The sequence below is a fragment of the Falco biarmicus genome, chromosome 4 (assembly GCF_023638135.1).
Source record: "Falco biarmicus isolate bFalBia1 chromosome 4, bFalBia1.pri, whole genome shotgun sequence".
Classification (NCBI taxonomy): domain Eukaryota; kingdom Metazoa; phylum Chordata; class Aves; order Falconiformes; family Falconidae; genus Falco; species Falco biarmicus.
In genome coordinates this window covers 5,390,239-5,402,496 of record NC_079291.1, presented here as the reverse complement: position 1 = coordinate 5,402,496, position 12,258 = coordinate 5,390,239, and the positions used below count along the sequence as shown (strand labels likewise).

At 38.8% G+C, this 12,258-nt stretch overlaps 1 protein-coding gene across 7 annotated transcripts in view; it reads right to left on the bottom strand.

Annotated features, from left to right (window-relative positions):
• PLCL2 (phospholipase C like 2) overlaps positions 1-12,258 on the bottom strand; it is a 103,928-nt gene that overhangs the window by 45,712 nt on the left and 45,958 nt on the right. For all 7 annotated transcript variants that reach the window (XR_008821451.1, XR_008821453.1, XR_008821452.1 and 4 more), the window contains exon 3: positions 8-2,494. Coding sequence is in view for 4 of the 7 variants with exons in the window: in XM_056336135.1 (XP_056192110.1) it covers positions 8-2,494 (2,487 nt within the window). In the remaining 3 variants the exon portion in view is untranslated. The remainder of the gene's footprint in view (positions 1-7; positions 2,495-12,258) is intronic.

The following is a 12,258-nucleotide window of genomic DNA, read 5'->3' as shown; positions in this document are numbered from 1 at the left end:
ACAGTACCTGCATGTTTTCTCTCAAATCCGTGGCATCCCGAATAGGTTGGAGAGCGTTCTTGAACACTTCATCTATTGTTTTAATCCATAATGTTCTCATAGACGCATATTCCCTTGATTTCTTGCCCTTCCTCACAGAGAGGCCACGCTTATGAGGTTTCCCACCACCCCTTCGATTAGTAATCGCCACATGCACAAACAAGGAAGCATGTGCTAAAATTTCACCAGTTAAAGACTGCAGAGGAACGTGCCGATAACCAGTCTGTAGACATTCAAAGGGAATAGTGTACTGCCCGATAAACTCATCCCCAATGTAATCGTCATCCAGAACTACGAAACGCACCATTGCTAGTTCTGGTAAATTTATTTGAAATTCAAAGCTTTCATCAAAAATTGGGTTATCCCCATTCTGATGCATAGTTTTCGTCCTTTGCTCTGCACAGTCGGCAGGGATTCCATGTATTTCAACATAGACGTAAGGATCCACAACATCACCTTTGGCACCTGATCCTTTGGGTTTAGGGAAGTTTTGCCCGCTAATGATTTTAATATGAAGCAGCTGAGGTGAAACTCCAGGCACGGTGTCTTTCGTATTCGCACTAAAGAAGGATACTTCTTCTCTCATGATAGCAGGACGAAGGACATAGCCACAGTTTCCATTCTGTCGAAACCAGCCAATGTTAAGATCCATCATTAAGCCAGGCGTTTGAAAGTTCATTGCTACTATCTGACAACCACACTTCCAGAAGTCCTGGGGATTCATATTACTAGAGTCAATCCTCATAGGACTGGGGAATACTCTTGCAAGAAAACGTTTGTTATAATTTACAAAGTCTCCCGGGTTCTCATTGGCATATTTGCTAGCAAGCACTTCGTTAAACGAGCACACTTCCCAGTACTTCTGGAGCTGAAATGAAACTTGAAACTCTTTGAACTGAACCGATTTACATATGCTTACCAACTCGGAGAGTTCTTTGCAGAGCTGAAATCTTTTCCCTGTCATCAAGTTTTGCTGTTCTACACCCTCCTTCCCCACTCTCTGTGACATTTCTGCTCCTTCATCTTCATCTGTAACATCTCCCTCTAGCCCGGAACAATTAGAGGAAAGCTTCTTTGCTTTAACTAGTATTTTCCCTTTAAGTGATTCCGGTGATGGGAGATAAGACTCTTCGATGTTTGGAGACTGTGTATGGAGTTTGTCCCCCAAAATTTTCTTCATGTGTTGTACCATCACTTTCTGCTGCTTAATAGAACAATGATTTTCTAAACACAAAATAAGAGGGTATTCTGAAGCAAAAAAGGCATACTTGTTAATAATGTCAATCACACTACGGAAAACAATCTGTGATGTCATTGTATGCCCTGTGTAAATCACAGGCTCATTATCTGGACCATCCCATACATCCAGTTCAACACTTCGACAACCCATTTTAAGAGCGCGAATGTAACCTGTGATGTCAGAAGGCCCTCGAAACTGATCCTCTATCAAGTATGTATTATGAGATGAGTTTATAAAATAATGGGATAAGGGTTGTTTCATGTCTTGACAAACTTTTTTATGTTCTGGATCAAATATGTGGCAGTCTGGTGAAGTAAGATAATTCGTAAATCCATCTATAGAAAGAAAACCCCTTTCCTGGCCCTCTTTGGCTGGCTCGTATTTCTGAATAATTTCAAGGCTTATTTCTTCCGTGACGTGTGCCATACCCTGCTCTGCTTCTAAAAACATCATGAGGTCCTTGGTATCTAGGAATTCTTTATTGCTTGAAAACTGAACTAACAGGAAATAGATTTCAGGTCTGGTACAAAGTTCATGAAAAACTTCAATAAACTCTTCTTTTGTTACTTCTGTACCAGTTTTTTCCTTGGATCTATGTAACTCCTTGAATTTTAGCTCTATTTTATTAGTTTTTAAACCAGGATTTAAGTCTTTTATAAACTGTACAGCATTACACAGGGGTATATGTCCCAAATTATCTACATCTGATTCACTGAACATTTGTGAAAGCCATGAAGTCCGCATATTATCTTGGGTACTTTCTATCATATCTAGAGTATGTTTCCCATAAGAAATCAGGTATCTTAAGCCAGTAACCCAAATATTTGCAATGTCTGCTGAGTTAGCAACAAGATCTAGTGACTCATAGTTTTCTCCATATATAATTGAAAATGCACAGTCTTCTGATATCTGGTCATATATTCCATTGCTGCGAAAAATATCTGTATTTTTTCCCGTTCTTACTTCTTTGATTGATTTAATATCAATCTTTGCTTTTTCAGAATCCTTTTTTGAAGGTTCCCAGCGTAGAGATTGCATATCCGCATCTAAAAGAAAATATCGGTGATACACCCTAGAGTTGGATCGAATCTTTTTGAGCTCAGAGCCTTCAACCATTGCGTTTATACAGTCACTTGCACTGCTGATCTTTTTCTCAGTTGGCATACTGCTAAACGACACAGTCTTTTTCCGTTCTCGCTTCTGTTTCGTACCATCCTGGTAAACAAGGGGAGGGGGAAAGAAAACATCTATCAGTATGGTTTTGCTCAACATTGAAACAGGTTGCAACTTAAAGCTGAAAGTTCATAAAGCAGTTCAAAAAGGTCTAGCATTTGTGTAATGACCAGTAAGATGGAAATTCTTACTGGAATCATCACAAATGAAAATACTAATAATGGCTTATTGTTCTTGGCTATATAAGTAATCTTCCACGGTCTCTCCCCTCCCCCCCCCAATATTTTGTATGAACACTACATTAAACAAAGCAAGTTTTGAAGGCTAGTGAAGTAATAGTGCTGTGCACATGCATTTTATTTTATCAGTAATAACTTAGATAAGAGATTCTACAGCCAAGGCAGCAGGAAGCAAGCTTTCCTCAGAGTCTTTACACAGTCCTACAGATACTTGCTGAGCTTTGTCAGTATAGAATACAATGGTTTAATACCATGCTGACAGGATCCTCGTGAACACCCAAGAAACATGAATACACAATTAACTACATAAAATCCACAGGACACGATCCTAATCTAAGCATAGACGATGGTAACAGCACTTACTACCCGTAGCTTCTCTACCGCACCCATCCATGCTCTTCCCACAGGCTGCCCACAGCACTGACACATACATCTCTTCTCTACACTAGGAAAACATACACATGAGTCTTAAAAAGCTACACTGAAACACAAGTGACTGGATTGGAGCAGACACGATTAACGAGAAGTACTGAGTTTCAGGAGAGAAGATAGTGACTCAGGGGGGAACTGCCCGAGAGGATCAAAGTTAAACTGGGTCTAAAGCTGCGTATCATTAGAAAGAACCCGAATGGAAAATGCAAGACCTGGTCAGGAAGGGAAGCAAATGTCACTCACCTTTGCTCTTAAAACAATGAAATAACCCAGAGGACTCTAGTTTACTAGGGAAAGCTTGGGTAGAAAATTTGGTATTAGAAAAACTGGGGGGCGGAGAGTCATTTAGCTGCCTCTATTTGCTGTTTGTATTAATTCAAACAAGTGCAACTAAATCAGTAACATAACTTAAGTACAAGCACTTTCATGATGAAGAACTGAATTTAAGAAACCTATGCATTTTCATTATCTGCATTTTCTGAGACTGGAAAAAATGCTGTGTTTAGCTTTTTAATAAAAGCGTCATGTGTCACCATAAACTAACTTCTAGTCTGAAATAACACTTCCCTGAAATAATCTTTTTATGTTAGATACCCTATGTAGAACTGTTCTTCTAATATTCCAGCACAGCTCAAAAAATTACTTTTCCTGCTTTATACAAAAAGAACGTTGATTTTCCCTCTAATAGCTTTCCATTTGAAGTATGTTCCAGTGCAAATGAACATTGCCTATATGGCAGAATGAAGAGGAAAAGAAAACTTTTAATGACTGCTTCTGAGCAGATGTTCAAGTAAAAACCATCCATTACAGAATGCATTTCCACTTTGGGGCATATGTGCCATATATTTAATTTCATTAAATTAAAAATGCAGAATTCTGTTTTTGTAATTTAATGTATAAGTATCTGAAAAGCCTTTCATTGAAAACAATTAGTAAAGTAAGCAGACTTAATATTTGCTGTTCCACGTTTGAGAAAATTAATCAACCATACAATTCTTGCACCTTTAATGACAGCAGAATTTGGTTTATGCAAGTTCTCAGGAGATCAGTAAAAGTGAATACCCCTACAGAGGACTTTTATTTCCAACCCCAGATCAAACACCTGCAATGAATACCACACAGGGTTGACGCTTGGAATCTCATCACGTGTATTTGGGCATAAGGATTGCTTTCAAAGAAAAGCAAATTTCCTTAATTTAAAAAGATAATAAATTACAAATGTGATTTTTGTTTACAGATATTTTTGTTCTGTTTTAAGCCTAGCCTGAAAAAGGACAGCCCCACAAAAAACCAGCAATAACATTCCTGTCCAGTAGTTTAGGGCTTGGAATGAAGCCTGGTGAAACTGCTTTATGCTCCAGATTTCCCAGTCACTGATCTGGGAGGGGAATCTATTTCTTGAACGCTCCAGTGACAGGCAGCTGACAGTTAACACCCTGACACCGCAACCATCAAGGCCTGGGAAGTATTACCTGCCTGACCGTGATCAGTATTTACCAAGCAGAAGGAAGGTCTGTGCCTTTCACTATGATCACGGTTGTGTCTGATCCAAGACCCTGAACGGTAAGGGAGGAAAAAAAAAAAAAAAATCTGCCATTTCTTGATGCCATCTGATGTGAATAGGTCCACCTCAAGGCAAGCCTATTCCCAACCCTAGTTACCCAAAAGACTGAATTTGAGTTTATACATGCAGAGGAATAATTCAATCTACCACCTGCAAGACTATTTTGCTTGCCGGCCAGCCGAATTTGAAGCTATTTTGACAGTATTCTGCATTTCTGCAGGGTAAAGCAATCTCACCATTTGGCTTATTCATATCAAGCCTGCTGGCAGCAGACGTCACTGCCTGAACGTGACAACCATGAAAACAAATTTTAAAATATTCTTGCGAGTTTCCCAAAGTTCTGAGCTCCAGAACATCCACAGATCAATGATCCTGGAGCTACCAAATTGCCTGTGCTAGTCCCCATCCTGACAGAGACATGGCTATCACAATCAGTCCACATAAACAGAACTTATATTTTCCCAAAGACACTGGCCAGAATTATCCACCTGTCTGAAAAGAAGCAGAAAAGAAAGTTTCACTCGTAAACTGAGAATGTGATTGCGTAGTGTGCACAAAGCGTATGAAACAGGTTTCTGAGCCTCCAAGACAGACTGGCATGGAGGAGGAGGCAGATACGTTCTGCTATATGATGTAGAGAATATCACTGTGAAAGGGGGGTGGCATTCATGAACCAGGTTAGGTCTTTCGAGGCCTTAAGTCTGTCTTGAACCAAAGAGACTGACACAGCAGGAAACCATATGTATGACCTGCACAAACACAGGAGTCACTTCTTGGCATTCATGAGACTTAGTGTTCTTGCTGTTCAAGATGCTCGAACCAAGACTGGCTCTACAGTGCAGATCCATAATTCTGTCCAAAGTAGAAGCTACAATTTTTACTGAAAAAACTTTCAGAGTCATTCCAGGATCTCTCAGACAATGAAGACCATGTCAATTTTCAGATTATAACAGGTACTGTCATTGTAACTCAGGATCTCCCCTAAAGACTGCCAGCTCTTCAGAAGACTTTATAATTGAAACCAGGATGACCACCTCATCAATACATCTCCTAAATTCATGTGTGCCACATCCAAGGTCATTACAAGACATTTTGAGAAACAGACCAGACTACAGATAAAACTGTTGTGAAACTCTGCTAATACCTACAAGTGACAACACAAAGAGTTTAATTTATCCAGGATTTCATAGCTACAGAAAGTAAAGGATCTAGCAGTTTAAAAAAACAGAAATAATTTCAGCTGTCATCTATGGCACTTAAGAGACAGAGACAGTTGCAGAAAATGGCTTAAAAGAGCAAACAGGGAAGAGCATCTCCATGATAAATTTTTCTTTTATTCCTCTCACGGTACTGGCAAAGAAATGGTTGTGTAAGACAGCACAATCTACAAAACAGAATTCTGGGCATGACATAGAATCTTGGACGCTGAGAGACAGCACATCATTCCTGAACAGCAAAGCTTTTAATACATGCAACTTTATGATAATAAGTACTTCAAGAGCAGTTGCAATAACCACAGGTACTGACAGGGAGAGTGGTGGAGTTCAAACGGAGATTGGCTAGCGTAACAGACCAGGATGGTAGAGGAAACAATGAATAGTGCAAGGTTTGTAAATACCTACTATAGGAAAGGATGTAGAGCATGAACTCTCTGATGTGTACATGGGGAAAGCCATACTTCAAAAAGCACTCAATCCCAGCGTTACTGAGAAGTTTAGGTACTGCTTGGTACAGTGGAATCTAGAACTCACAGCCCAAGGCAGGGGCTTGTCACCCACGAGGTGGGAAGCTAGGGGCTGCAACCAGAGCAGGGTGCAGGACAGTCCTTCCCTCTGCCAGTACAGAATGGTCCTTACACTCGCCAGTGCAAACCTGGGAGGTGGGTGTCTGCGATCCTGCCTCTCTCCACAGCTAAAGAAGCCACCTGCAGCTTTGATGCCAACTGGAATTTGAAGATTAAGGCCTCTATCTGCATCTACCCAACTCAGGTACTCCTTCTGGGACAGAGGACTTTACAAAGAAGACAACAGTAACAAGAGGAAGTGGCAGAGTGACACATTTTTAGAGCACTCATCTGGGAAGTGAAAGTCCCTCATGTCATTACTCCATAAACACTTCACTTGGTGACCCTGCATGCTGAATGTACGAACAGTCCATGCAGCAGAGACCTGAACACTGAATTTTGCCCTCTCAGAGGAATACCCACCTTCCCAGGTGACCAGATCCTGCTGCTTCTTGTTTAAGCTCTAACCATAAAAAATTTCCACTCATGTTTGTAGACCATTGGTTCATCAGAAGTGTGGAAGGCAGCTCCATCCTGGTCTAGAGAGCATTCATAAGAGGAGCTGCGCATTTGAGGATGCCCTAGAGCCCCACCACTCAGCGAGCAGGTGAGTGCTCTGCCAACAAAGCAATTACATAAAAAGAAGAGCACAAGACACCTCCCCTCAACCGCAGCAACCTCACTGCAGGCTTTTTGTTAATGCCTGAGCTTTGACAACATGTGAAGAAACGCGCACACCTTGTGGCAATGATGGTACACAGTCTACAGGAGCCACCACAGTCCCAGGAAAACTTAATCCCAAACAGGCTGAGCAACAAGGTGGACACTGAGCCACTCAGCCCAGCAAAGGCAGCAATGTCTGCACCGATGTGTAGCAGTAACAAGACTGCAACCACATACAGTATACGTCACGAGCTTTTAAATAAGTCTTTTTTTTTTTTTTTCATGTAGATTGTAATTTAAGTGACAGGTTTGTGAATCTGAGAGTCGGTGTTGCGGCAATACTCTGAGCAATTACTGGTGAGTAGGCGAGAACACATACCATGCCTAAGTTTGGTTAGTTTGGTTTTTTTAAATCGCACTACTATTTAATGTCATATAGTGTAAAAGCTGTTTTAGAAGTAATTTAATGTACATCTGTAGCCAACAGCTGCAATACAATTCACTATTTTATGACTAGAACAGTCTAATGATCTTCGTGATGAACATAGAGTGAACTACTCTTCTGACACTATACAACTCATTGATTACTTGCATTTATATCACATGTGATACTTCAGTAGCCAATTTGAGGATGAAAACTGCCTGTCTTCATCAAACACAATTCAGAAGAAATTGCAAAATCGCCTAGCTTAACAACATGGTGTAGAGCATAAGCCTATTTCAGGAAGTGGTTAGTTAAAAAGAAAGCTTTGTTTACTTAAGATTCCTAAGCATTTTTCTTAAGAACCTTGCAAAACAAAAATCCTGAATGTTATAGATTTTCTTTATACTTAAGAAGGCATTCAGGTATGTCTATATATAGTTAAGTCTATTCAAAGGAAAAAAACACAGATATTTAAGACAGTATTTTAAAACGTAAAATTTCTAAATGCATTTTAATATAATATGATATTATCATTAATTTGTTCTTTTCCAAGGTTTCACCTGTGGTTTTAGAGCTATAAATGCAGACACAGATCAACAAATGAGTTAAAAATGCAGTGTCTCATGTTATCCTTCTCTTTACATTTTCATCTTAAAAATATTTCATCTTTGAAAAAATCTTTAACCGATACGTGGTCCTGTTTATTATTTCTGTATCTTTTCAAACACAAAAAAAATAATTATTATGTATAGGTTGCCTACGTACAGCTACCAGCTCATTCTAGAACCAAACATGCAACATTATAAAAGAAGCTAAGCAAGTTTTTGTATGAAAAGGTCGGTAGAAAAAAGGAAGGAAAATAACAGGTAACTAAAATCAGCAACGTTTCATCTTTGTTACATAAAATTTAACATTGATTTCAAAAATTACGTGCAGTTAAAGGCAGAGTGAGAGTCGTCTTTGCAAGAGGGTGAGAAAAAGGGAGAAAGGCAGAGGGGAGGAAGAGAGAAGGTCAGGCAGGAAAGGCATCTCACCGTTACAAGCCAGGTACTCGAAGGCAGCAGCTCTACGTCCGCGGTGTACCCTCTCTCAGCCTAACTCCCCTGGAATAACCCCTCAGAGAAGGATCTGCTGACAGCCACCACCCAGCCTCTGTCCTCCAGACAAGTACCCACGTTCCTCATCCGTACCTTCTACTTTGCCATTACTAGGAGATTCTTACTAACACAGTGACCCACACTCACTAAAAAGCACACACTTCATGTTTTAACACAGCTGTCCAAAGCTTTCAGAGCATATGAAAAGAAAAAAAAAAAAAAAGAAAAAACTCTCCAAGTGATTAGCAGTTCAGCTGACAGAATCCCTAACACTTCAGAAATGCCACATATTCTATCACATCATGTTTTTCTTTTTTTCTTTCTGGATAGAGCTGTAGCCACCGTTTAACAGCACGCAGGACTGAGCAGTTGCATTTAAGATGAAGTAGAGTCCTCAACTGAAATAACAGGCATCTGGGGGGAGACAAAACATCAGCTCTTTGGCAAACACAGGGCCTCCCACTCACCATGAATCACTACATTTGAGCTCAACATTTAAATACTTTTCCAGACTGGTATTCATGGCGTATCTGCTGTTTGCGGAAATCTTTTTAAGATACATGTATTTTTTCAACGTGTGGTGGGTTGACCCCAGCCAGACCCGGTTACACAGTAAGTAACAGTGAGGAAGAAAGGAAAATACGAAGATCAGCTGCTCAAGTAACAATTCCTGGGGTTTTTTTAATCTTTCTTTATTAAGGGAGTTCTGTTATTATTATTATTATAAAAATATATTTATTCTTATAATACATAAATTGATTTTTAATAATTTTTGATAAATTATCCATTAAAATCTCAAAAATCAATATAAAGATTTAAATTGTATAGATTAAATTGATAGATATATAAAAACATAAAAAATAAATTTAATAAAATAAAACTATATTATTAAAGGAGTATGGACACAGGGGCAAGTTTTAGCCTAGCATTCGAACAAAACCGATCTATATTATTTCAGATCAGGTAACTGTGTGGTTCATGATACAGTGAAACCGATTCCCGCTCCAAATCATCTTCAAAACATTAGTTCTCTGCCCTCTCTCCTCCTCCTCCTCACCTAGCTGCAACTCCCTTCTCCGCATCCCAGATCCTCAGAGCTGCATTAGCACCTGTCTGACACACAGTAAATTAATTTACCTCACTACCCTCAGAAAATGAAAAATCTTTTTTTTTTGCTGAATTAGTTTTCTGCAGTTTTCATGTGCTGGAACAATTTGCCACGTGACGAGGTATTACAGCCGGTTCAAAATAACCACTAGAAAACAGGGAATTGATGACAAATGGGAGGAAAGAACAGAATCACTTACTTTTATCAATAAATTAATTCAATTAAAATCAATGTAGTTGAAACTTGTGTTGAAATCAGATCCTACATGACCTGACAAAAGAACTTTATGTCATTAGGGAAAACAAAACCTCTCATCTTGGTCCATCTCACAGAATGTACATCAACAATTTTGTAAACATACTGAGCGTAATGCCAAGGTATAAAAAAGAACTAACAACATGATAAAATAACAGAATTGAGGTTCTCGGGGCTCCTTTGGCTCATTTTGTTCTGCCTTGCTTCAAGAAAACAAGACACCAGAAAATTTATGAGTATATTATATGAGAATCATTCACTACTACGCTAGCTATTAGTAAGAGCAGAAAAAAATGGTAGCCTGTGTTTTTGTTGATTTTAGAGCAGGCAAATTTAACTCGGTCAAAGACTGTGACTGTGATGAGCAGGGAAATAATAGGATATGGTTTTGCAAATAAAGTCTAGACTAAGGCTTTCTTTGTAAAACTTCTTACTGAAGATCTTATTTAGTCATTTGATCCGTTTACTGAGAGTAAAGAAACAATTTTTTATTTATTTTTTCTGTTGCTCTCTTAAGTATCCTTAGGTTCTTCGACATTCTAATGCTCTTGCAGTACATCACCAGAGAGCTTTCCACGACCCTCTGACACCAGGCAGACACTTCTTCTACCAAGATGCCCAAAACATCCACAAGCATGCTGCCGCTTGCTCACTCTTGCTCAGCGCTTAAGATACAAGAAAAGTAAGAGAACATCCTAACTCCGACGTAAAGCAGCATGAACACATTTCACGTCTCAAAATGTTAACCGTATTACATTCCTCAATGTTTGTGTTTGAAAGTAATTTTTGTAAATTTTACAAAGAGAACTAAGAAAGAAATGACAGCTCAGTTGATCTCTTGAGGATCAATTAATTAGGTTTTTTAAAACAAAACATTAAATCACAGTGGTATTTCACCATATTAATTCAGCACATATAAATCCATTCCACATGCTTCTCAAAAGAAAGTAAACAATCTGATGCTGCTCACTCTGCTGAAAATAAAGAAGTTGTAACTATTTACACTATGTTTGATTTTGACCTAAATTTAAAGAATAGTAACTAAGGCTTCTCCATTCTGCAGTTTCATGCTGCCAAGTACATTTGCCTTCTGGCAGCAACTACTGTTAACTTACAGAAATGTGGTGATGTTTATAAAGCAATACACATGATGAGAGAACTTGATAATATTATATCTGAATATTAAAATGCAGTACCAAAAATGACATTCAAACACCACATAGGCATGCTTTCATATGTAAGTATATCTGCATATTTATGATACTAAAATAAAAGGGCATTTGGGCCCGGGGGTTAATTTACAACACAGATGAGCAGGGGAAAGGGGAAAAGTCTAATCTCAAAAGAAAATAAATAGGAAGCATCTAAGAAAACTACCCAGACTGCTGTGAGCACCGGGAGAGCAAAAACCTGAGTTACGCTTGGCATGAACATCCAAGTGTCTGATTTGAGTCAGCTACAGTTCAGGCTTCTGGGTAGCATTTCCAATGGAGCAAAAGAAGCATCCAGTTTTCATGAACTCGATAAAAGTAAAGCATGTACATTTTGGATCCACACAAGCAGTATTTTAACCAAATTCATATAAACTACAATAATTATTTATGAAAACCAGCAGTTACTATGTCCTGTTCAGTCTTAAACTGAGGAAGCTGCATTGATGGAAAGTTATTAAAAATTACTTGATGGCATGAAGAATAAAAAGCCTAGACAAGTACACAGAAAGCATTTTAGACTCGTAATTTCTCATGTACAAAGAACTAACTTTTGACAAACAGACTACAGAGAAACTGATGTTTATTATAAGCATTTATTTTTTCAGCCATCAATAATCAGAAAAAGGAATAAGAGTTATATATGCTTTTCGCCTGAAGAATAAATAACTGCAGGTGACAAAGCTGACACTGCAGATGAAGGTACTGGACAATTCATACAAGCAAGCTGGCTCAGAAGGTTTCAATACAGCTCAGGAGCAAAGAAGCCTGTGAGGCTTTGCTGTTACCCTTGAAACCAGCAAGACACTCTTTCTGCATAAATGCACTATCTAAACTCACAGCATTTTCATTTTCTGTTCAAGTGTCATAGCAAAGACACACAATTCACCAGCATTTTAATTGAAACCTATCAACAAGGCTTAATATGCAGAATACTACGGCAATCATTCTGAAGTTGAATCTCAGATTTTTTTCAAATATTCATAGCTGCAAGTCAGTTCCACTGGTAGAAAGCACAGCATTTTTCCAT